The following is a 27,977-nucleotide window of genomic DNA, read 5'->3' on the forward strand; positions in this document are numbered from 1 at the left end:
CCACCAGAACAAGCTGTGTGTCTGCACAAGCCATCAAAGCCCCGTGCAGAGCGCTGCCGGGCAAGCAGGTTTACTTTGGTCCACCCAGTGCCTGGGAAGCCTCTTTGGGACCTAACGGCTTGGCTCACATCTTCCTCCAGTGCAACACTGTCATCCACCGAAAGCAGGGCACTGAGCACCGAGGACACTCTCCACGGTGACCCAGAAAGCCAGGCCATGCCGGGCACAGAGCGGGGGCAGCCAGCCGTGCCACCTCAGGGAAGAAAGGCTGGGGGGCTCCCAGCCTCTCACCAGCACACACTGCTGAGCACAAGCAGCTGTTTAAGGGAGCAGTTGTGGTTCTCCAAGCCCTCTGTACCTTCAGGAAAAGCCTCTGGAGGGATCTTGAATACTTTGTTGTTCACTTTGACCTCCTCGTGTCTGTACTCTGCTGCAGGGAGTGAGTTTTTCTTGCATAAACTATCCAAGATCTGTGTGGGCTTGAAGGCGTCTCGCCACATGTTGTAGCCACTTCTGCATTGAAGGAAGAACACCAAGAACATCTTCAGCTTAGGCACAATGAGATTTTGCCTGGGCTATGAAACAGCCTTCTCTACACCACAGGAGAGGCCACCAGCTCCCTGCTCAGATTTTCACTGGGAAAACCACATACACACAAGAAGTTTAATGAATTAAAAGCTTAATGAGCTCTCGTGCCCTGGAACAAGCCAGGCTTACACCCCACATTAGCTTCAGAGGAGCAACAGGAGCAATTCCAGCTGCTGCTCACAAGTGGGAGATAGGTTTTAGCAGTGCTGGGGACTCAGCTCCACGCCCACAGCTAATTCTCTAATAGTGGGGTAGGAAAAGATAAGTTTACAGAAAACTGGGCAAGGACACCAGAGAAGCCATACTGAATGGGGCCAAAGGAACACAGATGCCGTGAGTCTTGCTGTTCACAGAGTTAGCTACTGCCAGAGAAACCACCCTACTTCCTGAAATACGTCCAAATAACATCAATGTCAAACGCGCATTTTTCTTACAGAACATCAACATGAAAGCACTAAAGAATTTTTTGCTGCACTATGCAAAACATATTAGTCCACAGGAGGAACTAGAGCTATCACACAAAGCTATTATGAGTCTAAAGCGGGTGAAGTTACCCATGTAGCTTGGGGTGAATCTGTGGGACACATACTCAAAGGATACTGTGGATGCAAGCTCCATCCTGCAAAGCTAGTAGGTTAGCAGAACGTGTCTCATGAACCCGATGTGTCACACCGGTACCTACATGTCATACTGAGAAGCCACTCCGCAGTTGGCCCTGTGCTTGCTGTAGAATCGATTCTCCAAGTCAATCTTCGTCTCCCCAATGAGATCATCAGAGCCGACCAAATCATGGTCGAATACGGCCACAGTGAGTTCTGACTCCATGGGAAAGGAGACTGTCAGCTCCACAACTCTGGAGAGAAGCAGATGGGGAGAGGGCAATCAACAAAGAAGATGCAAAAGCTCTGCTTTGATCATCCTACACATTTAAAAACCGTATTGGACAACTCAAAGACCTCTGATAGCTCAATTCTTCATAAATCCGGTGCGCGTATTTTTCAGTGTACATGTTCAAACAAAGGAATTATTTTTTCCAGGAATGTATGCCCTCGGATAGAGGTTCTGGAGCTAGGGCAAAGTCCCTCCAGTGCTCTGTTGCTGCTTGGCTTGCTGCTTTGTCTATTAAATCAAGCCCTCGGGAGTGCTCCCCTCCTAACCCAAAACATTTATGGCTCCTGCGTCAGCCAGAAGCAAGAGACCTGCCTGGGACCTTTGTGCTACAGCACAAGAGTTTCCAGCAGAAGGGAGGAGAAGACCACACGTGCCGGGCCACAGCGGGAGCCCCAGATTTGCACTATTGCTATTAAACCTGTTAGATGAAAACTTCCTGCATACTCTCCAAACACAGGATTGAGCTGCTTTGGGATGTATCGCTCCTTTGTGTCCTTCTGCACCTGCCCCACAGTCACCACCACGTAGGGGTCTGCCTTGCCGTTGGGGTCTGCTGGAGACAGGTTCGTAGCCTGGAATACACAAGAGGTACTGGGATACACAAGAGGTACTGCCATGTGTCAGCTGCAGAGAGCAACCTGCACAACGAACCCTGCACAGACCTGAGACCACCCAAGTCCACTCATCAGACCCCTCCAGCAGCTGCCCTGGCAGCACAACAGGCATCTGTTCCCACCCAAATTGCCACTCAACAAGCCTCCAATGTCTCCAGCTATTGGCCCACCTACTTGCTCCCTGTCTCAAAGCAGATGAGAGGAGCCAAGAAATGTTCATCTGGATTTTTAGTGGCTTCTGAAGCTACACAGCACGGAAGGCTCCCCAGGGACAAGATGCTGATGACATCCACTGGGTTGGCAGAGCCTTCAAGTCAGCAACTATTTTTTCACAAGTGTGATCGTTCATATTTACCGAGCAGAAAACAGCAGGAGGTCCTCCACCCCCACCAGAGACTTACCTTAACAATGTAAACTCTTACAAGAACCTTGATGGGTCTGTTCCTTGGAACACCCTGGGAGACCTTGGGCTCCGTGCCAGCTTCCTCAGTGGGGTAGACATAGAAGGAGCCCTGCAGAAAAGACACTGCAAGTAACAACTAGATATCTTAGATGTGATTGAAGCCACCAAGACCAGCTTCACCTGACAGCTGGAAAATCAGAGCCATTGCCCCACGCAGACCACAGACACCCTGTGCCCGTGGGGACAGTCTTTTCCATGTGAGCATGGCCCAGGCAGTCCTGTTCACAAGTCAGGCTGTCGGGCCACTGCCGATGCCAGATCTGAACATCTCCAGGTGCTTTGGACTCCCAAAGACAGGGGACACTAAAGGTTTTCTAAGGACCTTCTTAAGTCAGCTTCTGTAGCTGATATTTAAGTCTTCAAGAGCTGCTGGGTGGGAGGATGATGCTTCTTTTAAACGTTTTACCAATTTTAAAACCAGTTGAAGCTCACGAATTCTTATTTGCATACTGAATATACTGAGAGGCCAGAGCAAGAATCCTTTATCCTTCATGCTTTCTCCTTCCAAGAGCTAAAAAATCTAAATCCGGTGCATTTATCCACTAACAAAGAACCACAGTACACAACTGCTTCAACAGACACCAACAGTACCCTGGCCAATGCCCCACATCACCTTAGACACACATGCTGGCATCAGCAGGCTCTGAAATACAGGTTGTCCTAAAGATTTTCTTTCACATGAAGCACAAACGTATTCAAGTGATACAGTACCTTGTACTTCCCCACAAAATGTTCATCCTCGTTTCCATCTTCATCCTCATTTGCCTTGCCACGATGAAGGGGGAATATACACAGCCAATCTTCAAAATTATCAAACTCATTTTCTAGCTCAGAGTTGTAGATCTAAAATAAGTAGGAAGTAATTTGGGGCCTTTTTGTACCATCTTAGAAGGGAGGAGAGTCACAAAGACCATCCCTTCCCTGCTTCAGCCATTTCACCTGGTTCTACCTCATCGCTGTATTACTCGCTATGGGATGTTATGGGTTTCCCTTACCCTCCCAGGTCCACCCCCAGACATGCACACACATCCCAGCTTGGCCCCAAGGTCTCACTACCTGTTTCAAAGCCCAGAAACAACAGGTGCCCAGCACACACTGCAGGTCCTCCTGCCAATCCAACTCCACTGCAGGGAGGTGAGCAGGACAGGGACAAAGGGCCAAGGCTGAAAGAGGCCAGATTACCACCCCAATAATCACCTGAAGGGTGGCGATGACCTTCCTCTTGGGTCGAGGGGGTTCAGCTTCAATTACTGCCTCATCTTCTGCTTCAATGTCAATGGCGGATGCATTTAAATTCCCTCCATCTAGAAACAGCAAGAGATTAGGAAATGCTCTGATCTCTCCCATCGTCTGAAATGGCCCCAGTAACAGCTTTTGCTTTCACCCAGGGTTTTGACTGGAGCTGCCGCTGTCTGTAATGGGTGCCCTTACTCAGGTTTCCCAATTAGACGTGGCTGGATGGGTGGGGAGACAAAAATTGGCACAGGCTTGCCTGACTGCATGGCTACTACTTAGGATGGAAGTGGGAAGAGACCACACGGAAGGCACGAGCGCGAGCCAACCCTCTTCTTTGGATGGATGCTTATTTGACAGACTGCTGCTTGGGGTGGTTGTCTGACGGAAGCATCACTACCACGTCGGGCACATGCAGCTGTGCCTGGAGGGAGAATAGCTGAGCCTTTCCCTGAGGCACCAGCAACACAAGGACAGAGCAGGGACATCCTTGCTCTATTTCCCAAAGATCTCAGATCCCTTAAGCACCAATGGCGTGATGGTACCCTCTGGCATTCTCCTTAAATAGGATTTACATCATTTCTATACTTATTGTCTCACCTCCCCAGGTCTCTGCTAGGCAAATCGCTGCTTGCACCTCGCAAACATGAGCAGCAGACCTGCTCAGACCCCATTCTCACAAGTCGAGCACCCTCTGGGATGGTCTAAGTCCTGGTTCTTCCCCCCGAGAAGAGCTGAGCATTACTAGAGGACTCACCTGCATCATTCAAGTCGTCATTCTCAGCATCTTCCTCATCACTGCGTGTCTGAAACACACACAGTTACCCCCACATCCCTGACAACAAAGATTTCTCCATCCAAGCTTAGGACTCTGTCAAAACTTTCCTGCCAGCAGAGTCAGTAATGCCTGAGATCACTGACCATCACTAACATCATTGCAGGAGAGGATCCATTGAGTGCCTTAATGACCTTTTCTTCTCCCTAGATCCTCCTGCCGCCTTTTGTGATTGGGATTTAAGGGACACAAGGCAAAGAAGGAAATGTGGGGGAGATCTGCTCCCACAGCACACCCTAAGAAGACAGCCTGGACAGGGTTAAGCAGCCTGAGACCCACCGCATTGCAGCGAAAATCAGCAATGTCACATTTTCAGGAGTGCCTCAATGAAAGCCCAGTCACTTTCTCAAAACCACTTGTGCACCGACCCTCAGGAATGTTTCAACATCTATAGCCTGCTGAAATCAGCCTGGCTGGTGGATGCTTGATACCTGGCTACCTGAAGTGTGCTTAACACACTAAAGCCCACATCTTCCTGCAGATCCATGCCAGGAGGGTGGCTACGACACTCAGAGCTCTTGAAAACATCTTCCTCAAGCCAGTGCAGCCACTTTTCCTCTCTGATGGCAAGCGTTACAAAAGATTACCTGGTTATACAGCTCCTTCAGGGACTCATAGTACTTGGACCACCAATCCAGTTCTTCCAGCTCTGGTTTTTCCTCTTCATATTCATCCTTCTTCTTTACAAGCTTATTGATAGGAATTTTCTTCAAAGGAGCCTTAAAAGAACACAGAGAAAAGGGTTCAGAGGGAGGAAATGACCACCTAGGACCCTCCACCACGCACCCTCCTCTAGTGCCCTGGGAGCTTCTGGCAGAGGCTCAGCTTTAAGGCAGGTGGTGCAAAGCTACCTGTAGCCCCAGGATTGTGCTTTGCTACAAAAGGAACGTTTTTCCAAGGCACAACAAAACACAGGTCTGTGCCAGATGCCAGACTCGCAGCAGCGCTGATGAACAGGTAGGAGAGAGGAGCGTTTGAGGTTTTGTTTGTAGCCTTCAGTTTGGCTTTCCAAACTTTGAAATCTGACGGGCCCAACACATCACTCACCTTCATAAGATTCAGGGGGTGAGTACTGGGACCCGGGTCACCCGCTGCTGAGCCAATGGTTACCACAGTCTGAGAGGGAAGGCGCTGGGATGAGACTTTCCGAGCTGAGATGAAGAGAAAGAGCTGTGTGTTTCCATGCATTTATTTCTGCCCACTGCTTCCTAATTCTTGGCCAATTATTATTCTACAGGAAACCCCCTCCTGTTACCCCACTATATGCTTTTAAAGCATTTGATAACAGACCCTGTAAAAATCTTATTGGAAATCCAAGTACAGTGCTGAGACTGGCCACCATCATCAAGATGCTTGTTGCTGACTCTCCGGAATTTAGATTTATGAGATACACCTTCCCCACTCAGAAACGACCACAGATAGATCAATCCTTTGTTTCTTCCACTTCATGATGTATTTATTTATTTACATCCTTCCAGATCCTTCAGGAGATCTGGCTGTTGCTATCATAGAGCTTCGTGGTGAATCCATTACCTAACAAACAGACCTTGAACCAGCGGTGTGAGAACTCACTAAAGTGTGATGGAGGTCTCACTGGGGACAACTCTCCAGCCCGGCTATGCAGAGGGTTGAAATAGTCCTTTCCAGGCTAAACATCTCTGAATCTAGACACAAAGTTTTTACAGGGATACATTACTGTGTAGTATCTCGCCCCAGCTAAACGTCCTGCTGGACTAAAGCATCTTCACAAACCTCTACTTTCTACAAACGTAGGGCAAACAGTGCCTCGGAGAGACATCCAGGGAGATGCCACATGCCACAGTCCTGGTGGTGAGGAGGCAAACGTTAAGCTAGCCTTAAAGAAAGCAGTCAGGGAATGTCCCTTTGTCATCCCCAGAAACGGATGCCAGGCTTTACATAGTGTTCCACCACTTGGCTGCTGCTGCTGCTTCCCCAACACCAGTGCTGCAGCCTCCTCCAACCCCAGCCCGCCCCAGGCTGTGCCTTCACTGGGCATCTTCAGCCGCTCTGGAGGGTACTTTGCTACCTGGCAGGGAGGGAGCGGAAGGGCCAGGGATCTCTGCCACTGCTACCTCCATGGGAACCTCATCGAGTAGCTCACCTTTAGGGACATCTTCTGGTTCCTCCTCCAGCTCTCTGGGAAAGAATTTCATCACATTGGACACAACGTAGGTACCCACCAGCACAGTGCGTCCAAATGCCCGCTTTTCCACCACAAAGATGCTGAGGGGAGGGTGCAGGTAGACCTGCTCTGGGAGCTCCTGCAAAAGAACCGTGCTTGGGGTTCACAGGAGCAAGGGCACTACCTGTTGTGGCCTCGCTGACGATGCCTTGCAGCTCTGCCCAAAACCCAAAGCCTTGCAGTGACAGGCAAGAGAGAGAGACTGCTCTTGGTGGGCAGTTTCACAACTGATCTGCAGCTGAACTATGTGGCCATGGGAGAGAAAAACTCAGGGGGGGAGGTTACCTTGCCCTGTGCAGACAGGCAGTGCATGGGCGTAGGATGGCCACGATGCACACTAGCATGGCAGAACCCTCCCTCTCACTCACCACATCCATATATTTGACCAGCTCGGTGAAGTTGGGGTTCTCCTTGTAGGTCACAATCACCTCTGACTCCACCTTCTTGCCAGCACATTCAATGATCACCTGGGGCTGATCCACCTCAAACAAGTTCACCCTTTTCAGGCCCCGCAGGCCCCAGAACAGGATCTGAAGCACAATACGAAGCTGCTGCTCTGCTCAAGACACGCCAGGCATGGCACGGCCATGCAGCCTGCGACCAGCCCAGAGCCACCGCCCTCCTCGTCCCACAGGACAGACCCCAAGGGAGGTGTGAGGCCCCTCTCCCAGCCCAGCCACCCAACAGCTCTGGTTGTTAAACTGCTGAGACGGTTTCTCCCTTGTGTCAAGTACCTCCATTTCTGGCATCTGCTCAGTCCTCAAAGGCACGTTTGAGCTCCAAATCCAACTCCCTCCTCAAGCCCTGCCCTCAGCGCAGGCCACTGCTGGCTGCTTGGGGCAGCCCGGTGGGGAGCCAGCACTGCAGAAGGCATCGTACCTCTATGCGAAACTCCTTCAGCACCGGCCGGATGCCCTCAGGGATGATGAATCGTCCAGCCTGGGGGTCTCCCAGGTAGTCGGGCTCCTTGGGCTCCACATCCTCAGGCACTGATGGCTGAACAGACAGAACCAGGGCATAGCAAGTGACGAAAGCCATTTCTACTCCATGCCATACCTCCTCTCCCTCCCCTCTTGATCTGGGCTGACAAGGCTCTGTCTCTGCATCCTTCCTTTAGTTGAAAGCCAGATGTGGCTCTCAACAGGGAACCCTCTGGTGAGCCCCATGCAACCAGCTCCTCACCCACACAACTCTGCCCAGAGAGCCAGCAGCCACGTGCATCTTCCTACAAGCTCATTACCTCCAAGTAGCCACTGTAATCCAGCTCAATCAGCTCAAAAGTGGCAATTAGCTCTCCTGCTGCTTTGGTGCCTTTGTAGAAATCAAAGAACTGGAGGGCAGGTTTGGTGTACGGCTCATCAACCAGCTTCACCTGTGGGACAGCAAAGGCCTGGCCAAGGAACTCAGGGGAGCCCTGCAAGAGAGGGGGGAATGGGTCAAAGCAGCACTCTGTTACCTCACCACCACCTCAGAGCAAAGACCACCACTAATCCTAGACAGTTTGGGGTACCCCAAGATTGCTCTTCTCCCCTTGCAAGCCTGTGCCTTGATTTCCTCCGCACCGCTCAGAGAGCTACAAGCAGATGAGATGCACCTGCAGCAGCTCCTCTTAACTCCCAGCCCATCTCCACGCAGAACTTGGCAAACAGCCTGGGACCACGCACCAGAGGACGTCAATGCCAGATCAGGTTTCTCAGAGTCTCTTCCAGCCAGGGTTTGAAAGTCTGCAAGGACAGAGATCCCACTGGCTCTCTGAACTCCAGGCACACCATCTGAACTCCCTCCAGGTGAAAATTGCTTCCTTATATCAAGTTGGACTTGTTTTTTTCTTTTTATTCCAACTTGTATCCATTGCCTGTTATCTTGCCCCTGGGTACCTCCAAGAGAAGTCTGACTCCACCTTTTCTACTCTCTCCCATCAGGCAGCAACAAGACACTGACTTTGCCTCATCTTCTCCAGGCTGAATACACCCAGCTCACTCAGTCCTGTGCTCCAGCCCCAGCTGTCTTGGTGGCCTCCTCTGGACTCACTCCAGTACGTCAGTGTCTGTCTTGTACTGGGCCCCAGGAAAGCTGCTGAGCTACGCAGGAGAATCCGGTGCAAGTTACGCCATCGCCCTTACGATAACAAAGAGGCTCCAGGAGAGAAATGTGACTTCAAAAAGTACTAACAAAGAGATAAAAGGGAGGACTGAGAAGGGATGGAAGATGACACCTGGGGGACAGATGGGAAGGAACAGCCCTGTGAGCTACATCATCTCCTGGATAGGAGACCTCTGCAACGTGAGCCTGCCAAGGACAAAGGGCAGGCAGCTGGGAGAGTGCTTCTCCAAAGAGGAGAGATCCCAGATGCACCGAGCGCTCGTCAGGCCCTGGCTCAGGGCATCACTGAGCCACCTGCATGCTGCAGCCAGCAAATTCACCCCAGCTCATCGCAGAAAGCGTCAAACTCAGCCACAATCCTCAGGACTCACCGCCACCCGTGGACCAGGATCAAGCTGAGTGATGGAAACCAGAGATGTGGCTCCTAAGAGCTCACTCAAAGCACCCCCACAGAGCTCCTCTGCCTTCCCTGCTTTGTAAACAACAGCAAGAGGGCAGCATGGCCATACTTACAAAATTATTGTGGCTGAAAAGATTGATTATAACCATGGGGGTCTCGGTTTTCAACTCTTTTTTTTTCCCATCAATAATGAGCTGGTCAAACAGAAGTACCTCATTCCACATGGGGCTCAGTGTCTCCTCCAGCATCTGCAGAGAGAGACAGGAGGCTTGAGCGTGCCACAGCCAGCAGAAACAAACTACAGACACTTTGTAAAGAGAGTGACAAAGCGTGGGCTGAACCCCTCCATCCACGCAGCTGCACGCAGCTGGCACCTGCAGGAGGTGACATGCTAAAAGTGAGAAATCAGCACTTGGGGCCAACTAGCACATGACAATCAACCTTTGAGATCATGCTCAATGACATATATATACGTATACACTTTGTCAAATGTTTCCTGAACACAGTTACACTGCCCAGAGCACACAAATATCTCACACCTGGAGTTCCAAAATTTCCAGGAGGTCTGCCACAGCACTGCCCTTCAACAAGCCAGTGAGGATATGACGATTTTTCTCTCCCCAAGCCCCCAAGATGGCAGAGGCAAGAGTTTAAGTGGCCTCACCCTAGTGGTCTGGCAATAAGTCGAAAACACCACTCTTGCAAATGGATCTGAAAGGCCATTGTCATCTGCAGGGAGGATCCCTCGAGCCTGATACAAATGGGCTCGGAGCTGGAAATAGCTGAAATCTGAAAGGAAAAAGAGAAGAGGGGTCCCAGTTCCCCAGTCCACTCCTGCAGATGTCCAAAAAACTACATGAGGAAGAGTGTTAGCCAGGTAGGAGTGGGCACAACCTGCAAGGAATGGGTACACTTGGAGCACTCCCTGTGGTTCTTGAGAAGGCCAGCACATCTCAAAAGGTTTGGCCAAGCAAGACAAGCTCCATGAGTTCCCCAGACACCTCGGGGAAGGACATGACATGTGACATGTGCAGCCATCTGCTGTGAGCACCTGCTGTGGGGTAGCACCACCAGGCCTCAGTCACCGCTCCTGGGGGCGGTTTAAGGAGAGGCTGGATGTGGCACTCAGTGCCGTGGTCTGGCCCATGGGGGGGTGTTGGGTCACAGGCTGGACTTGATGGTCTCAGAGGGCTTTGCCAGCCTCAATAATTCTGTGATTCTGTGAAGGGGCAGACCTCGTGCCTGTTGCCAGTTTGGCAGCACATTTAGTACCTACAAAGCACCTGTCTTTCCTGCTACTCCAGCTGTGAGTGTGCAAACACGCCCTCATGGGAGCAAGCGGGACCTGCCTATCCCAGTCATGCCTTGGAGATGCCATGGAGATGCCACATCAGGTCCTGCTCTTCAGACACTGACCCTGGGGCAGGACTTGGCATCTCTCTGCACTCCTGCTCATGGCTGAGCCATGATCTGCACTCACCATCCCTGCTGAGCTGGCTGGGAGGACTGTACGCCGAGAGCTGGGCTACCTCCTGTCCGCTCTCAGAGAGGTACTTGAACTCCTCAGGCAGCTCCACCAAACAGTTCTTCGCGTATTTGGTTACTCCAAGCCACATGTAGATTTCCAGTTTGGCAAAGATCTCACCTGTGTGTAAGCCAGGGACCTGAAAGCACAGGAAGCTCAGCAGGTTTCCCATCTCAGCCACGTCCCCTTCAGACCACAACGATCCCCATCAGCCAGCCAGGTCACAGAGCACCACACCGGCAGAGGCAGAAGGCAGTCAGGGAATAAGCTGTGTTTCCTCGCAAACTCCAGGATTTCAGGAAGGAGGGCTGGAAGCAAGGAGGGAGAAGCTGCACGAAGCAAGCAAGAGCACATTGGTTCAGTACAAACCTTACCTTCATAAAGACAGTCTGGATCTTCGCACAGTCCTTGCCTTTCTCCTCTTCGACTACTGAGTAGAGGATATTCTGTGCAGGGACTCTCGCATAAGCCACACGCCTGTTGTTGCTGAACATCCAGATGAGTACATCGGGGAGGGTGCACTGGGGCTGGAGGGAGGAAAGAGAGGAATGTCACCACAGCAGAGGAACGGTACGTGTCTTGTCCTCCCTCCCCTGACAGGGTGAAAGCTTCATCTCCTCGCAGGAGGGATTGCTGGCTGCACGGCTGTTTGGAGATCCAGAAGCCAATGAAGGGTCTAACAGTGGGCACATGCTTCTTGAAAGTGTCAGCCCTGCCATGTGGCTTGGCAAGCACCCAGCCGGCGGCTCAGCCCCACGCAGCCACTCACTCACCCCTCCTGCTGGGATGGGGGAGGGAAATGGAAAAATAAAAGTGAGAAACCTCATGGGCTTAGGAGGCAAAGTAAGAGATGCACATGTAAGCAGAGCAAACTACGGAATTAATTTCCCACTTCCAACAGGGAGCTGTTCAGACATCTGCAGGGAAGGAGGGCTCCAACACACATAACATAACTTAGGAAGACAAACATCATCGCTTCAAACATCCCATCCGCCCTCCCTCCGGCTCTATATGCTGAGCACGGTACGGTCACAGCCCTTTGGTCAGCTGTCCCAGCTGTCAGCCCTCCCAACTCCCTGTGCCCCCCAGCCTCCTTTATGGTGCGGTGAGGAGAAAAAAGGCTTTGACTCTGTGTAAACCCTGCTCAGGGATCATGAAAAACATCCCTGTGTTATCAACACTGTTTTCAGCACAGAAGTCCCAAACACAGCCCCATAGCAGCTACTGTGAAGAAAATTAACTCTGTCCCAGCCCAAAGCAGCACAGCAGGTTTCTGAGCAGGATCTGTGATCACCTGTTTTTTTTGTTTCGAACACCAGCAGGATGCACTGAGCTGTGTGCCGTGTTGGGGGGAGGGAGCCCCCACGAGACCAGAGAAGTGCCATTTTATCCCACACCTTTGACAGGATATATTGGGTCAGGCTGAGGTGGAGTTAATCCTCCTCCGGCAGCTCTCTCAGTGCTGTGGTTTTGGGGTGGTAGTCAGAAGGTGTTGATAGCCCCCCCGTGTTTTGGCGGCTGCTGAGCAGGGCTCACACAGCACCAAGGCTGTGGGTTTGGGTTTTGCAGGGCTCACACAGCACCAAGGCTGTGGTTTCCCAGCGTCCCCCCAACAGTAGACTGGGGGTGGGCAACATCTTGGGAGGGGATACAGCCGGGCCAGCTGACCCAAACAGACCAAAGGGGTATTCCACACCATGTGACGTCAGCTCAGATGTAAAAGCAAGAACGAAGAGGGAAGGGAGGGGGGCTATTCGCTGTTTGTGTTTGTCCTTAGGAGCAACCGCTACACCTACTGAAGCCCTGCTTCCTGGGAAAGCGGCCGGATATTGCCCGCTGATGGGAAGCAGAGAATAATCTTTGTTCTGCTTTGCTTCCACGTGTGGCACTTGCTATTGCTACATTAAACTGCTTTTTTATCTTAACCCACGGGCCTCTTGTGGCATCTCCCCTCTCCCTTGTCCATCTAAAAAAAGGGGAGGAGTGATAGAGCAGCTTTGGTGAGCTCCTGGCCTCCCGCCAGGGCCAAACCACCACACAGGAGCCTGAGTGTTCATCCATGGGAAGGAACGTGTTAACTGACATCCTAGCCAGCATATGAGTGCCCACCATAATGCTGCAGGTCGGGTTGAGAGCAGGACTTGCAATAAAGTCAATGCACAGACGGAAGAAATAACTTATTTTAAACTCTAAGTTCTCTTCCTCGTCTCAGTTTCCCTGCCATTAGCATTTGCACTTGTACTTGGTATTTGCATTTGCAGTTTTTCAGTACACAAGTAGTTGAAGCGGTTTATTAGTCAGGGACTTGAAGTGGCAAGTGTATGTGCAGGGCTGGCTCCACAGAGAGAGCAACATCCCCATCCCACCACAGGGAGCAAAAAGGGAGGAGGTTCCTCTCTGTGGGTGGGATCAGCTGCAGTCGGGCAGGAGACTGGAGCCTGAGGACAGCTTCTCCTGGTGCTGGGAGGGAGGGACATCTTCCTGCTAAAGTCTACCCTCACGTAGGTACAGGTGTGAAAAGGATTTGACTTCACTTAGCGAAAGACTTCTCCAAACTGCAACACCTTTCCACCAGCAAACGTTGCACTCCAGTTTATACTACACAAACACACTGATTTTCCAGATTTACTTAAAATAGAGCCAGTGAAGGTTTGAAAATGGAGAGTCTTTGCTATAGATGAGAGGCTTTATTTCAGCGCAAGTTTGCAGAAAGTGTCCAGGGTCAGTCCCTGGCAGGAGCAGGGGCAGCACAGGCAAAGCTGCTTTCCCACAGCCCTGCTGCAGGCACGGCCTTGCGCTGGCCAGGCAGAGGGTAGGGAGGACCAGGTGGTCTGAAGCAGGCCCAGCTCTGCCTCTAACCCACTGCCGAGCTGCTTGGATCCCTGCTCTGTGGCCAACAGCCCTGCAAAGCTGCCAAGCCTCATCCCTCCTAAGAGCCAATGGGTGAAATATGGTAACTTCCAGCAGCTGGAACTTGGGATTTTGCATAGCAAGGAAAGACAGCAGAGGAAAATCCCCATCTCAGGCTAGCGAGAGCCCTGGCAGCTAGCCCATAGCCTCTCCCGCCCAGAAACAGGGTGCCCCGGGAGCAGCTGTACCTCTTTAGCCATGAACCGTAGCTTTGCCAGGACCCTCCTTGTCTCCTTAACCTTCTCCTTGACGTTGGCTCGAGTCAGCCGCTGCCTCAGGCGGAGCCCCTGCTTTGCATACAGGATCTGAACAGAGAGCAGAGCTGTCACACACCGGCCGTGCCCCAGGCATGCCCTGCCCTGGCAGGCACCATGCTGATCGCATCCATCCTGCCCTGACCTCCACCACAGCTCACTCCCCAGCTGCTGAGAGCAAACCCCCATGAGCCCATCCTGAGCCATTCAGTGAAGGGTGCCAAGAACTGAAGACTCAGTAACTCAGCAGCTCTGCTGATAGTGACTGGTAATGAATTCCATGAGCTTTTGCATCCTTTGGGGCAGAAAGACATAAACAAGCATTTCGGAAGCTGGTGGTCTAAGGCTCCAGATGGTGCCTGGGGGAGACTCTGCACAAAGAGCATCTTGGGGCCACAGAAGTACGGGAATACAAAGACATAGGAAACGGGAAGTTGGGGCTGGACTTTCATGCCCGTTAGGTGATAGTGCACATATCTGAGGAGAGACTTGTGATGAAGCAAAACTAATAATGAAATCCAGGCGGAATGCAGGCTGCAAACCCAGTATGGATTGACAAGGACAGAAAACTCATCTCTTGAGTTGGTCCTATCTTTCTGAGAGTCTCAGGCTTAACAGAGTACCTTCACCACAGCTCAAGTGATGATGTGGGGAGGCAGAGGGAAGGGAGCTTGGACACAGACAGGCCTAAATTTTATTTCCTGCTGCTGTCACTGCATTTTGGTCAGCCTCTCAAAGCTTTCAAAGCTCTGCTGCGCTGTGATGCTGTGCTTTCATTCAGCTAGCTGGCCTTGTCTGCGGGATTATGAGTGCCTAGAGGTTACGCTCTCCGGGGACAGGCAGGTGGATGGCTGTAGATCTGCTGGATGGGTACACAGCCTATGGGTTGAGTTTCCAGGGGCAGTGGGTTTCCGTGAGTTTCCACAAAACCTCCTGAAGGAAAAACCTGCAGCAAAAGGCCTCCAACAGTCTACTGGGCAGCAACTTGCATTTGCTCAGCGACACGTGCCCCACAGGAGAGGAAGGATGGCATCAGGGCACAGCATCTGCATAAAACTGGAGGCAGCCATGGCCAGTCCCTGCCTCTGTTCCCTGTGCTGGAAACTGTATTGCTCCGAGCAGAAGAGGGAGCTACTGAAGTAAAAGCCTATGACTGATGTCATGGTCCTAACCCCAAGTTTCATTTCTAACATCAGTTTTAGCTGGTCCTCCAGAATCAACCCCTCAGAGCAGGGATTGCAAGGGCTCCCAGCTCCGGTACCAAGCCCCACAGCTTACGATGTTGCGCATGAGGTATTTCATCCGACATCTGTCAAGGTTGTTTGGATGTGCCATTGTTTTTCTCTCTGCGCTGAGGGAATATTGCCTGCAATGAGAAAAGCAGCACAGGGTCTGCATCCCCTGCACCCAGCAGGCAGAGCGCAGCCCACACAGCAGCAGCACAAGCTCCAAATCCCCAGCACTAATCCAGATGCATCAGAACCCTCGCTGCCTCTGCAATGTCCTCTCTTCTGCAGGCTTTTTGACTGGGCATTGCTCAGCATCTGAGGCTTCCTCTCTACTGTTGCCATCGCAAGTCTAGGAACTGAAATGCATATTGGACCAGGCAGCTGCAGTGATTGAAACACCAGGAAATCATAGAATCATTAAGGTTGGAAAAGACCTCTAAGATCATCTAGTCCAACCGTCAACCCAACCCTACCATGACCACTAAACTATATCCTTAAGGGCCACATCCTAATATTTAGAAAACATTCAGGAGTCCAGGAAGATCAAGGCTGCAATCTCCAGCCCCTGTGTTTCCCAGGACTGGGGCCTCCTCTCTGAGATTGAAGAGCTACAGGTTCTTTTCCCCAGGTTGTCCTGGTTTCCTTCTGCTCATCAGCTTCAAGAGGACAAGACAGCAGGCTGTGCACAGTCCAGGCAGAACATGATACAACTTCCTAACCTGGAAACAAGAAATCTTAGGAAATCAGGGACATGCTAACCTGCATCCAGCTACAAATTCATCAAGCACCTCTCTGAGCCGCTCTTCTGCTTTAGCTTTTGGCCTTCTTACAAGCTTCTCCACATCGTCCAGCCCCTGCTCCTGTGAGGAAAACACAACCTTCAGGAAGCTTGCTCCTGACCGTGAGGTCAGAGCGAAATACTGCAAGGATGCATTTGCCACAGGCAGCTTGTGCCCTTCTGCAGAGCTGGGCATCATGAGAGTGCTGCAGGTCAGCGCTGTGCTGCCAGGGACTCTCCGGATCCTGGGGTAACCTTAACACTGGTGTTACGACACCTTGTGCCTCAGTCCTTGAGCAGCCACTGAAACACAGTGGCAAGCTCTGCTCCTGGATTTCTAAGCCCAAAAGGGAAAGGCAAAGCTCTGCAAAGAGAACGCACACCCCTGATGACAGCCCGGAGCTGAGAGTCTGCTTGCAGCAGCATCTTCCCAGCACACACACAGCTCAGGACTGGCAGCAGAGGAGCTTTTTCGTCCCCAGCGTCATGTCACTCACACCTCCAGGAGCCACTGCCAGGCTGCAGCACGGCACAGGCAGGGAGCCTGCATTCACTGCCCTGCCCCACACATCTGAAGGGCAGATGCAAGAGACACAGACTCGTGTGGCAAGCCAGGATGTTTAAAGCAAGCGTCTTGCAGAACAACCCCACGTGCTACAAGGAAAGCACAGCAGGAAAGTCCGTGCCACAGACGACCCCCTGAACACACTACCAGACGCTCTGCCAGCTTGACAATCCAGTTGGAAATGCAGAGTCTCCAGGTGTGATCTTCCCAGTAGCTCCACACGTACACACAGGGTTTCTCATGTGTCATGGGCAGGCAGCTGTATGACCTAAGGGCAGCAAGCACAGGAGGTTATGGCTGCTGTTTGCAGAAAGCCATGTCGTAACACAGCACTCACACACCCAGCGCAAGGAGCAGCATCTGGGCTCTGTTCTCCTTGCAGAGAAGCAGTCGTTTTGGGCCCTGCACCACAGACACCGATGCAAGCTGCTGGACCTGCCCTTTGCTACTCCAAACTAGTGCCCAGGGTTTCCAGCAGAGAGGCAGCAGCATGTGTCCAGATGAGCGAGGCTGACGGGAGCGTGGGATGCTGCTGAGATTGCTGCTGCAGTAGCAGGCACAGGGCTCACCACACAAACCGCAAGACATTGACAGGTGTGTGGGACAAACCAGGCAGTATTTCCAGAGCTAACATATCATCAGAAGAGCTTCTGTATGTGTATTGCCTGCCCAGTACGGGATAGCATGTGCCAGAGTACTCATCCCCTTCCTCCCCCCTGGAATCAAGCCCTTAAGACGCTGCTTGTTAACCAGAGAAGGGTCTGCTGTCACTGAGGGGTCCCAGTTGCCCAGGAGCTCTGTCCTTGGCCACCTGCACACAACAGCAGACACTGTAGTAGGCTAATGGGCAGCAGCAGCCAGCTCGGTCATGGCAAGCTGCAGGGCTGGAAAGAGAAGGAACGGCACTCACATTGCTAAGCAGACTTCTAATAACATCTGGAATAACCAGCTTGGGAAGGTGAGGAAGGACCAGGGCAGATGGGAAAGAAGGACAAAGACTCACCTGTCATAGTCCATGAGCACTGGTCTCTGGCTCTTCGTCACTGACTTGTTCAGTGCTGCTGAAGCTGGAGCCAGGACTTCAACATCCAGTTCACCATCTGAACCAGAGTCCAGCAAAGCCTGCTTTTCCTCTTTCGGTTCTCCCTTTTCCACTTTCCTCCTTTCTTTGGTCACAACCTCTTCAGCTTTGCCATAGTTTCCTTGAAGTTAAGCATTAAACAGCAAAGTGAGATCACTGTTAAACGGGTTTGCTAGCTTGTAAAATCCGAGCAGCACCATCCAGCCAAAAGAAGCACATGGGCGTGCATTGCTTTTGGAACTAGCAGTTCCATAGCCTTTAACTATCAGGGCATCACATGGACAACCAGAAGTTCTGAGAGGGAGCTGGGCAATTGCAAGGAAGTCCTTGCGCATGCCTTCAGCTTCCACCAGTTCCACCCAGTGCCTGCTAACTGCCATCTACAGCCCTGCACTGGGGTCAGCAGCAGCCACGCGGGAAGGCTTCTCAGCATCATGCATCTCCTCCCACCCAACTTAGCACATGGGGGCTTGGACCTGCTCTCCAAGAATTGTTTCCACATCACCCACTGTCCCAGCGCCTCAGCACCACATGGTTAACCCCAGTATCCCAGCTTCCCTTCTTCTGCTTCCCTTTCTTGCTCCCAAATCCCTCTACCTTCTTTTACCTCCACTTCTCACCAAAGCTCTCCCCAAACAGGCGGTTCACACAAATATTGCAATCTCTAATCCCACAGAAAAGCATCCAGACTTTTAAGGTAATTAAAGCACTGTGCACGCTCCCTGCCTTCATGCCTCATCCCTTCCTGAGTTTCTGTTTCAGAGGCACGAGCTGCGCAAGGGCTGGCACCTTGGGACCGCAGTGCTGACTTGGGCTGTCAGAGGGAGATGCACACTGTGCCCGTAGCTTCTGGGCACAGAATACCCACCTATAGAGACTTCAAAGCTGACAGACTTGGAGCTGAGAGAGGAGTCCATCATAGTGGCTTCAAAGAAGGCAGCAAAAAGGAGGAATTCCTCCTTCCTCCCCAACGCATTCTGGGCAAGGAGACATAAATTAGCCTGAGAACTTTGTGTGCCAAAACACTGCCTCAGCAGAAATTCAGGGAGTACCAGGGCACGGCCAGTGCCTGCCAGTCCTCTCAAGCGACATCAGTGGGATGCTGCTGAGGTCACCACTGCTGGGCTGCCAGATGTGGGACAAGTTTTCTTGGAAATCCTGGGGCCTTGGTGCAGAGCCATGACTTTGGCTGATCCTTGTGTGAAGCCACTGAGTAGGCTTGTAGGCTAAGGGATGGCTACTGTACCAGCACAGCTGCCTCTTGCCTGCCTTTCCCAGGCCAAGTAGAGACCCAGAGCCACCTAACAGCTCCCTGGTTCCAGGGAAGAACAAGTACACGCTCAAACGCATGTGCCCTGCAATAACACCCATGTGCACCGGGAAGGCAGTGCAGGTGGGGATGCTCCAGCCTTACCGTGGGAGACAGTTTGGGGGCCGCAGGTGTGGTTTTGGCCCTTGCAGAGGCTCAGAGAGCCCTGGATGGCCCAATGTCGGGCACTGTTCCACCAGCAAATGATGCCACAGCCCCTTGCCCATGAGGCCTGGGCATGCTGCAGGCCAGCACTGCAGCACTCACCTCGGGGAGTGGATGAAGCTCTTCCACCTCCACAGTGACCTGCTCAGGCTGCTCAGCCTCCTGAGATCCCTCGGCCACCTGCTCTTCCTGCAGCTGGCTCAGTTCTCTGGCTTTCTCCTTGGATTTCTTACTTTTCTTCTTCAGCTTTAGTTTGCTTAGAGCACCTTTCCTCCTGTCCCCAAGCTTCCTCTCTGCCACGCTAGGGCTGCTGAAGATCTCCACTGCGATTGCCATGAGGATGCGCCCACGGTAGAAGATCCCCTCGCCCATGCCCTCGTTGAGGTCCTTGTGGATGTCCCGCAGAGCCGAGTTCTGGGGGGAGCCATACAGGTTCACCCAGGCTGGGCCAAACGTGGGGTTAAAGCCTGCAGCGACAGGGACAGGGTCTAATTACAATCCAGGGTGCTGCTGCAGAGACACCTTCTCCCAAGAAGACAGCCCAGGACACCGGGATGTGAGCACGCTTTAGCCACTTCTGCTTCCCACCTCCACGAGACCACCATGGCCAAGCAGAGGGCGCATGGCCTGGAGCTGCCATGCCAGGCCTCACCATTCCTGCCGGGGTCTGAGATCTGCTGCAGGTCAAGGTAGTGTGTCGCGATGGCCACGTCGCCAACGTTGGCATCATCCAGCACCTGGACTTTTATCTTCCTGGCCAGAGGTGGGAACATCTCGATGAAGCTGATCTGCTCGTTCCACTTGGGCTCAGTGGTGTTGGTCTCCACTGATGTTTCCCCCTGGGAAGGAGAAGGTGTGAAAGCCACAGTCCCAGTCGGTGGCCAGAGCCTCTGAGCCTCTCCGGGAATGGCGTGTCCTCCTGTCCTGCCTGAACACAGTGCTGGGCAGGCTCTGGTGGTCCCTGCTCCTGCCCCTGTCTCAGCAACGTCTCGCTGTGCCTCATCACGAGGGCCTGTCCCAAGGCCCTGGCCATGCACCAAGGGAAACACTGGAAGCAAGCAGGCAGCACCATCAGCCCAAGAAGAGTCACAGGGTCCTCTAGGAGCACCCCCGGGCCCACCAGGCTGCCCAGGGACTGATTCTCATCTTAATGGATATTGCAGGACCAGAAACTCTGGCCTTAGGTGCAAGAAAAGGGCCATTGACTCAGTAAACTCTCCTGAGGGTGTGAGGCTGAGTTCAGTTTGCCACCAAGGACTTCTACTCCAGGATTTATTCAACCCTCTCCCTGTATTTAGGGGTACGAACGCTCTGCCTGCACAACCAGCAGCCCAGCCAGGGCCTGTGCTCAGGGCTGGGGCTGTGCCCCATGCAGTGCTCTGCCGAGACAGAGGTCCCGTAAAAGTCTTCTCACCTAGCCACGGCCACACAGCAAAAAAAAAGAAGCCTGGGCCGCCCCCAGCCTGTCTCCAGGCTGTGACACAGCCAAGGGAGGATCAGCCTGGAGCCAGGCAGACCCCCCCGCAGACTCACCTGCTGCCCACAGAACGAGACCTGCACGTAAGGGTCAATAAAGACTTTTTTCTCCCCTATGATCTTGGAGAAACCACCCATGATGCCCGCGTTCATGCTGGGCAGGCCCTCGGCACGATACAGCTTGATGCAGACCCTGGCCCAAGGTCTCTCTGCAGGGACTCTCTTAGGGAGCAGCAGGTTCCTGAAAGACAAATTCATTTTCTGGCTCTCTCCTGGAGTGCAGGAAAGGCAATTCTGGGAAACACCCTGACTAGCAGGAGGTTTGGATCCCGCCCCACCACAGGTCTCTTTCCCAGGGTCTTTCCTCACCACAAGGGGGAAAAAAAATCAGCAAAAAAGGCAGTGTGAAGAGAGATGTGACTGTTTCCCCCAGGGCCACATAAGACCACGCTGCACCTACCTTTCGATGTCCTCATCTCGGCTGCTGGAGGAGGTGGGAAGGGAGCCCACAACATCCCCACGTGCGGTGACGGAGATGTTGCACTTGACAAAGCCTTTCACGCCTGCCCGGGTGTCTGTGGGGTCACTGATAACTGCCCACTTCTGAAAAAACCTGTGATCTGAGAGGGAAGGGAAGGAGGTCCCTGTGGAGATCCCAGGTTACCATTCCCATCCCAACCACATCTGCACAAAGACTGTCCTGACCCTGCCTCTGAGGGTGCAGGAGATGTCACCAGCCTTCAGAGAGCCGGGAGGAGAAGTAAGTGCTGGTCCTCAAACGAACTAAGTGCTTCAAAGACAGAGCCCTCACCAGGCCCAGCAGGGCATGAAGGAAACATCCACGTCGGACAAAGCCGGGGCCGGGGAGCGGTACAGGCTGTCATACCTGGCTGGCTGTACACTGTCACAACGTCCATCTTGAAAGTTCCTATGCACGTTCCCAGGAACGGTATCTTCTTCGAGTGAAAAACCTGCGAATGGCACAAATCACCCTGAGCACCAAGAGCTGCGGGCAGCCGGGTGGCACATGCAGACATTGCTGAGAAGGACAGGACTGCTAAGAGATGCCCGTTCCAACACACAGCTCAGGCAGCAGTTGTAAGCTCTTCATGCACACTCTTCATCAGCCCTGTGACAAACCCATTCGTGCCCAACCATTCCCAGAAGCCCACCAGCCCACAGCCCTCTCTCCAACTTGGGCTGAGGCATGTGCAACCAATTCTGCTGCTCCTGCCAGCCCCGGATAAGCCAAACCCCTGCAATGGTAGCACCAAGGGTAGAGCTGCTTTCCTGCGGAGAGTCCTACACCCATATTTTGCTGGCTCAGGGCAGAGCTGTGCTGTGACTAGGCCAGTGGCTCTCCTAAAATCCAGGCCTTATTTGGTGCTCGCTGAACCCACACCAGCAGAGGAGATGTGCAGCCTTTCCCAGGGAGAGAACTAGAGATCGTGTAGCAAAGCGCTCGCTGGGTTTAGCGACCTTCAGAAAAACCCCGTGTCTTGGGGTAGCCCTTGCATCTACACGCAGAAGTGCTGGGCTGTACCGGTCACTGACGAAGGAGAAGGAAGACATTCTTACCGAGATTTCTATGAGTCTGTGGAATAGAATGTCCCTCGGCTCATGGAATTCGAACAAAAAATACTGAAAGAGAAGAGCAAAACAGCTGAGCCCCCGGCTCCAAGCATGGCCCCACAAGCACCCCTGCCTGACAGCAGGTGCATCCTGAGCATCCCCTGCAAGGATGGCCCTGGCCACTTGGGACACCGGCAGGACAAGGACAGAGCCCGTGTCTACATCACGTACTTCATTGTAGAAGGGGCAGTTTGTTGACTTCTGCGTCGCCGTGTGCCTCTTCTCCTCCCCAACCTTGACTACCACAAAGGGGTTGATGTTCACCCCCACCAGCTTCTGCGCTTCAATGATATTAATTCCGACCTGAGAAAACGGGGAAGAAAACCTTCACACCAGCATTCCGCTTGTGTCCAGCTCCCTCTCGAGCTTGTTTCAGCAACACCAGTAAGTGAATTTGCAGAGCCCTTTCACCGCCAGGGTCGGGCACTTGGGACAAGCAAAAGCCCGGCTGATGAAATCCGCTATAGCCAGGACAAACCAAAAAGGTATTTGAGATATTTCTTTCTTTCAGACAAGCAATGAAATGAAGTGTTAAATCTGCAGCACCTTTGACATAAGCAGCCTCCCCAGCAGCACTGCCCCCACTCAGTTCCTGATCCCAAGGGGATGCAAACCCAGCAGGGCAGTACCTGGAAGCTCTGTGGGGTTGGCGTGGCAAAGAGGTCCCGTGCGGAGCAAAGTCTGGAGCGGCTGCACAGAAAAACAACTTGGGTGAGCAGGTCTCTTCATCTACACAGACCCGAGCAAGCTCCCAACAAGGGAAGCAACAGAAACCCTAGCAAATAATGGCCGCTTTCCCTGGGAACGAGCAAATCCTGAACAGTCCCTGTTTGGGGCCATTGGAGATTGAGGGCTTCAGACACTCTGTAGAAGCAGAATGCAAAGAGATACAGGATCCCCCCATGAGCTGGCACCTTCCACCCCAGAGCCCACACATGGAAAGAGAAAAGAACATCCCATGGATACCTCTTGACAGGGCTGAAGACAATGCCCGAGACCTCCACCTCAGACACATCATAGAAATCTTCTTCCTCCTCTTCCTCATCAGTCTCCAGGCCTTTTGCCAGCTTCCTGCCCAGCGCAGTGGCCCTCCTGTCCAGTTCATTAGCTCTCGGCCCCTCAGGTGCCCTGCAAATCCCCCATCACACACAGCATCGTCAGCCGAGCAGGTTGCACCCTCCCCTCCACCCAGGAGGGTGAGCTGTTACGCTCAAGCGGGGCTACTTACTCCAGCTCTTCAAATCCAGGATTGCGGATGATTAACTCAGAACTGTAAGAAAAAGAGACGCTTTGCTGAAAAAAACAAATGTGTTACGGCTGTTCACTGGTGCATTTAAGTAACAGTGCCACAGCCACGCTCCTGTCTGGTTCTTGGCAGGGACACAAGTGTCCTTCTAAGCGATGCTTTTCCACCGTTCATGCTGTGTGCCCGCTGCTTTGCCTCTGGCACTCCAGAAATGACACTCCCCAAAACCTGCTGCTGCCTGTCATCCTGTCCGCCCAGATACCTGCATCTCCCCTGGCTTTGGGCAGCACCTGTGTGCAGGGCACCTGGGGTTGCTACAGCCTAAAGCCACACTCTCTGCAACTTTGCAACCACAAAGTCTTGCTCCTGTCAGCCAGGAAGGCTGCGGAAATGTTCTCAAGTCTGAAAGGTCTCCCGGGGTGCAGTGGGTTGTTGTAGTCACAGGCTCCTTGTGAAGACAAGGTATTTTCTTTCCAGGAGACCAGCTTATTATTGCTGCTGTAGAGCAGAGATGCATCAGTGTGGCCAGAGGTGGAGAGTAAATGAGGCTGGATTGCAGCCCAAAGGCTGCCACTGGCAAAGGCAGCTGTACAAGCTGCCTGGAAATTTGCTCCTCTCAGGATTTCAGTACCTGTCTTTCATCTGATAGACAAAGTCATCTTCAACCCAGGTGCCAGCTGAGCCATCTGGAGGCTGGTAGCGCAAATCCAACTCAATGTAGATCTACAAACAGAAAATGAAACTGCCTGAGAGCTTGGCAGCCACAAAACAACTGCAGAAATGTCACAGAAAAGGGGAAGGGGAGCGTGGAAGCTGCTGAAGGGTCAGTCTAGACCCTGTCCCTTTGCTGACGTGAACAGTTATGCAGGAAGTTGCATCAGATGAAAAAAAACCTCTTGGAAATGCTCAGTTTCCACCTGGCCCAGCTCCCTGATCCAGCCACCTCAGCCACACGGGAAAGCCATGCCTGTGCCACTCAGGGTTATGGCCAGGAGGCCACAGAGCTGCATCCCATGTGCCACTGCAGGAGTGAGTCAGGTTGCCTGTGGGAAGCGCAGTCGGGGGAGAAGCACATCACAGGGCTGCCCACCTCCACCTCTCCGCCTCCCGGCCCTGCTCACAGGCCTGGCACCTAGCCCTGGCTGCCCAGCACTCGCAGAACCATGTCAGCACACCCAGCTGGCAGGAAACAGCTCATTTTTGGGTCACATTCATCTTCCACTGTCACAGAGGGCCCAGTGAGCCCTGGCACTAGGGCAGAAGGGGAGCAGGACCCACGGCACAGAGCAGAGGGGCAGGCAGGTGTCAGAGCTGCTGCCCCAGACCAGTTAGCACGGATGTTTAGCCCAAAACCTCACTGGGGGTCCCCCCACCCCATCAGGTCCCCTCTGCTTCAAACGCTGCAGCCCACATACTGCATGGTGCAGAAAGCAAATGAAATACCACCTCCTACATCCACCACCCAGACCTGGCAAGGTTTTATGAAATTTCCCTCTGCTCATTCAGGCCTTAAGCAGGTGTCTGGAGGCCTCAGCCCACCCCACACATTTCTGGATGCTTCTAGAACCACTTGAGGGGTGTGAAGCAGCTGCATCCCTGCACAGAGACGGCACGAACACTACAGCGCTCCCAGGGTCAAAGCAGCACCTTGGACTCCCCCTCAGCCCCAAATCCAGCTGGGAAGGGCCACACCAGGTTTCCCACAAAGCCTTCCTGGTTACTGATGGTCAGGCCACCCATGGAGGACTTACACCGGTGACTCTGTGGTTCCTGTCAACCAGGGCTTCCCGGAGGATCAGCCTCCCAGATGTCATCAGGTGCTGCAGGCTGAGGACGAGGGTACCAAGAAGCCTGGAACAAAACCAGAGGCTGAAGCAATACGGTAAGCACCGCGCATCAGTGCCTACACCCTGGGAGAAGAGAGTGCCAGGGTCTCTGCTCTCCTGCTCACAGCCCCTCTGAACTGCAGTGGAGACAGCGAACCTCCTGAGACTCACTGACACTGCAGCAGGTCATGTCTCCACCCTGGTCGTGGCCAGGGAGCTGCTTGCAACCAAGCTGCCATCAGTGGTTAAAGTCTTGTGCAGATCCAGTCCACTGAGTGCGAGGGAGCTCTCTCCTTCAGCAGAGCTGGGCTTCGTGGGACCCAGCTTGCGTCCAGGCACTCACAAGAGCTGGGGTGACTCTTTCCAGGTAAAATCAAGCAGCAGAGTCTCCACGCAGGATTAAACAGCACATAAAGCAACAGCTGCAGGAACATCTGCAGCAGCTCAGGCCAAAATTTACCTACTCCAAAGAGGTTTCTCCTGGGGAAGGGCCATCTGGCTCCCTGCAAGTGGTGGTACCACACATGGGACCGCAGGCTGCCTCTCCCAACCACACTCGTGTTACAGCTGTCTGGAGCCTGTGTGTACATTGGCCTCCGTGTCCCCACGGCAGCTCTGCGAGCAGCTGAGCTAAGCACTGCATGGAGCAGAGCTTCCTACGGCCCAGAGGAAACCACCGGCAGAGCGTTTCACTGCCTGCCTGGGACTGGGACAGTCTTGGGAGGAATCGTTCCCCAGTCACTTTCATTTCAGCTGATCTTTCGCATTCCCTGTCATCTCCCTCTTCTGCGGAGACCAGAGTCTGTCTAGTCTCCTGCCTCCAGGGAAGGAGCTCCTCTGCTCATGCCCCTCCTCTCTAGCCCTTCCATCTTGGTGGTGCTGCCACAGAGCAGCTGGCGTACACAGAAATCCAGAGACCACCCATCAGTTCAGGGGTGTAATAAATTTTTCCCTTCTGTCCTTTTACACTATTTCTTTTTGATCTTCCTTGCACACTGACCAACTGCTTTTAAACTGTAGCATCTGTCCCCTGCTATTACTCTGGGTCCCATCAGTGGAGCTGCGTGCATAGATGCTCTCAGCGCCAGTCCAGTCATTTCCCACTGGACTTCGTTGCTCAGAGCCGTCAGTTCCTGGTGATTCGTTACTGTTTGTTCTATTTATTTGTCCTATAGTAGTTTCTATTGACATTTCGGTCAGATTCAATTTCTCTGATCCAGCTGCCATGAGGAAAGCATCCAGTAAACAGTGACACAAAGTTCGGCCACATTTTCTGCTCTGCCTTTGTCGTTAAGAACTTCACATGTGTACTCATCTGTTTCCTCCACACCCTGCCCAGCAAGGTGGTGACGGCTTTGAAAAGGTTTGTGTTATTAACTGCCTCTAGAAAGTCGTTCCTGTTGATTTTCCTTCAGTTCTTGTATTTTCCTTATCAGAGCTGGCACCTTTCCCTGCATCCTCTTGTTTCACACATGCATGTGCCTCTACTTCTTTGCTTGTTCCACCACCACTGCTCAATCTGTCACCTCTACTCCTGATTTTCCCTGAAGTGTTTTACAACTGCTGGAATAGTTCACAGTATTTTGTCTGTGCCACCTAGAAGTATTTTAAATTCAGGCTGACCCTTTAAACTTAAATTACTACCTTTTCTAAAGGTTAAACCATACTACCACAGCCTTATGGCTTTCCCCAGCTGACAGGCATGCGGAATTTGGGTGCAGCACGCTCACAGTTGCCACACGGATCTACAAGGTGAGAGCTGGCTCCCACTCTGCTGCCAGTCCTGCTCTTGTAACTCCAGTTTTTAGAGCCCTATTTTACCTTTGTCCCATGTAGGGGTCTGGATCCTTAGGTAGTCTCTGTTACTGCTGGCATGACTAAATCATCCCCCTTAGGTAAGTTAATCTATACAGCACTGCCAGCTGTATATATTAATTTATACAAATTATAGAAGAGGGATGGAGCTGGTTGTTTTGTATCCTACTCTTTCTTCCATCAAATTTCCAATAAGTATTTTATAGTCCCAGTAGAAAATTGAACACCCAGTATGTCTCTTCCCCCACCTCTGCTGGTCACCCCAACAACCAAAGGACCCACCTGTTACTGAAAACCTTGCTGCAGTTGTAAACCTTAATGGACAGTGTTTCTCCCATGACGAGCTTCCCATAGTGAGGCCAGCGAAAGAGCTGTGAACACAGAGAGCAGGAAGGTGACAATTCTGTCCCAGCCAGGCTTTCCCACGTTTGACAGCTGGTTGGTCTCCTCTGCAAGGCAACCGAACCAACAGGTGTGACAAAACCCTGCTGTGGTGGGAAATCACGTTCCTGCTGGCCAGGGCAGACCCTGAAGCTGGGAATGGAGAAAGAAGGGGGTTGGTGAGAGCCCCTCCAGCAGCACAGGGCTGCAGCTCAGCTGCTAAAGAAGCTGGAGCATCATCACTCTGGAAAGAGGAGGATGCTTGTGCCTGCGGCGGTCCCTGGGGCTGTTGAGCTGCAGGGTGAGACCGGACATGGGAGGGGATCAATGTACTTGGAACGAGGCTGCGATTCCCCTGACACCCAGACTGGCTGGCTGCCTTGCGGCTGGCAAAAGGGAAAGGTCCCTTGCCCCCACCCCGTCCTTCTCCTGTTCTCAGAGGGCACAGAGGCATC

At 52.7% G+C, this 27,977-nt stretch overlaps 1 protein-coding gene across 1 annotated transcript in view; it reads right to left on the reverse strand.

Moving 5' to 3' along the window:
• Window positions 1-27,512, reverse strand: part of LOC104279955 (fer-1-like protein 4) — a gene marked incomplete at its 5' end in the record, with an annotated part of 36,133 nt that extends 8,621 nt beyond the window's left edge. The window contains 32 exons of the mRNA XM_009877434.1: window positions 359-513; window positions 1,271-1,441; window positions 1,924-2,051; window positions 2,495-2,605; window positions 3,268-3,399; window positions 3,754-3,860; window positions 4,547-4,595; window positions 5,212-5,343; window positions 5,672-5,775; window positions 6,747-6,906; window positions 7,196-7,357; window positions 7,707-7,823; window positions 8,068-8,241; window positions 13,954-14,070; window positions 15,298-15,385; window positions 16,008-16,108; window positions 16,739-16,859; window positions 17,595-17,793; window positions 18,541-18,649; window positions 19,249-19,613; window positions 19,799-19,985; window positions 20,680-20,863; window positions 21,083-21,242; window positions 21,509-21,593; window positions 22,201-22,263; window positions 22,426-22,557; window positions 22,884-22,944; window positions 23,221-23,382; window positions 23,483-23,524; window positions 24,132-24,223; window positions 25,252-25,351; window positions 27,424-27,512. Of these exons, the coding sequence (XP_009875736.1) occupies window positions 359-513; window positions 1,271-1,441; window positions 1,924-2,051; window positions 2,495-2,605; window positions 3,268-3,399; window positions 3,754-3,860; window positions 4,547-4,595; window positions 5,212-5,343; window positions 5,672-5,775; window positions 6,747-6,906; window positions 7,196-7,357; window positions 7,707-7,823; window positions 8,068-8,241; window positions 13,954-14,070; window positions 15,298-15,385; window positions 16,008-16,108; window positions 16,739-16,859; window positions 17,595-17,793; window positions 18,541-18,649; window positions 19,249-19,613; window positions 19,799-19,985; window positions 20,680-20,863; window positions 21,083-21,242; window positions 21,509-21,593; window positions 22,201-22,263; window positions 22,426-22,557; window positions 22,884-22,944; window positions 23,221-23,382; window positions 23,483-23,524; window positions 24,132-24,223; window positions 25,252-25,351; window positions 27,424-27,512 (4,159 nt within the window). The remainder of the gene's footprint in view (window positions 1-358; window positions 514-1,270; window positions 1,442-1,923; window positions 2,052-2,494; window positions 2,606-3,267; window positions 3,400-3,753; window positions 3,861-4,546; window positions 4,596-5,211; window positions 5,344-5,671; window positions 5,776-6,746; window positions 6,907-7,195; window positions 7,358-7,706; window positions 7,824-8,067; window positions 8,242-13,953; window positions 14,071-15,297; window positions 15,386-16,007; window positions 16,109-16,738; window positions 16,860-17,594; window positions 17,794-18,540; window positions 18,650-19,248; window positions 19,614-19,798; window positions 19,986-20,679; window positions 20,864-21,082; window positions 21,243-21,508; window positions 21,594-22,200; window positions 22,264-22,425; window positions 22,558-22,883; window positions 22,945-23,220; window positions 23,383-23,482; window positions 23,525-24,131; window positions 24,224-25,251; window positions 25,352-27,423) is intronic.
• Between the last annotated feature and the right edge of the window lie 465 nt (window positions 27,513-27,977).

Source organism: Apaloderma vittatum, unplaced genomic scaffold, assembly GCF_000703405.1.
Source record: "Apaloderma vittatum isolate BGI_N311 unplaced genomic scaffold, ASM70340v1 scaffold2071, whole genome shotgun sequence".
NCBI classification, from domain to species: Eukaryota; Metazoa; Chordata; class Aves; order Trogoniformes; family Trogonidae; genus Apaloderma; species Apaloderma vittatum.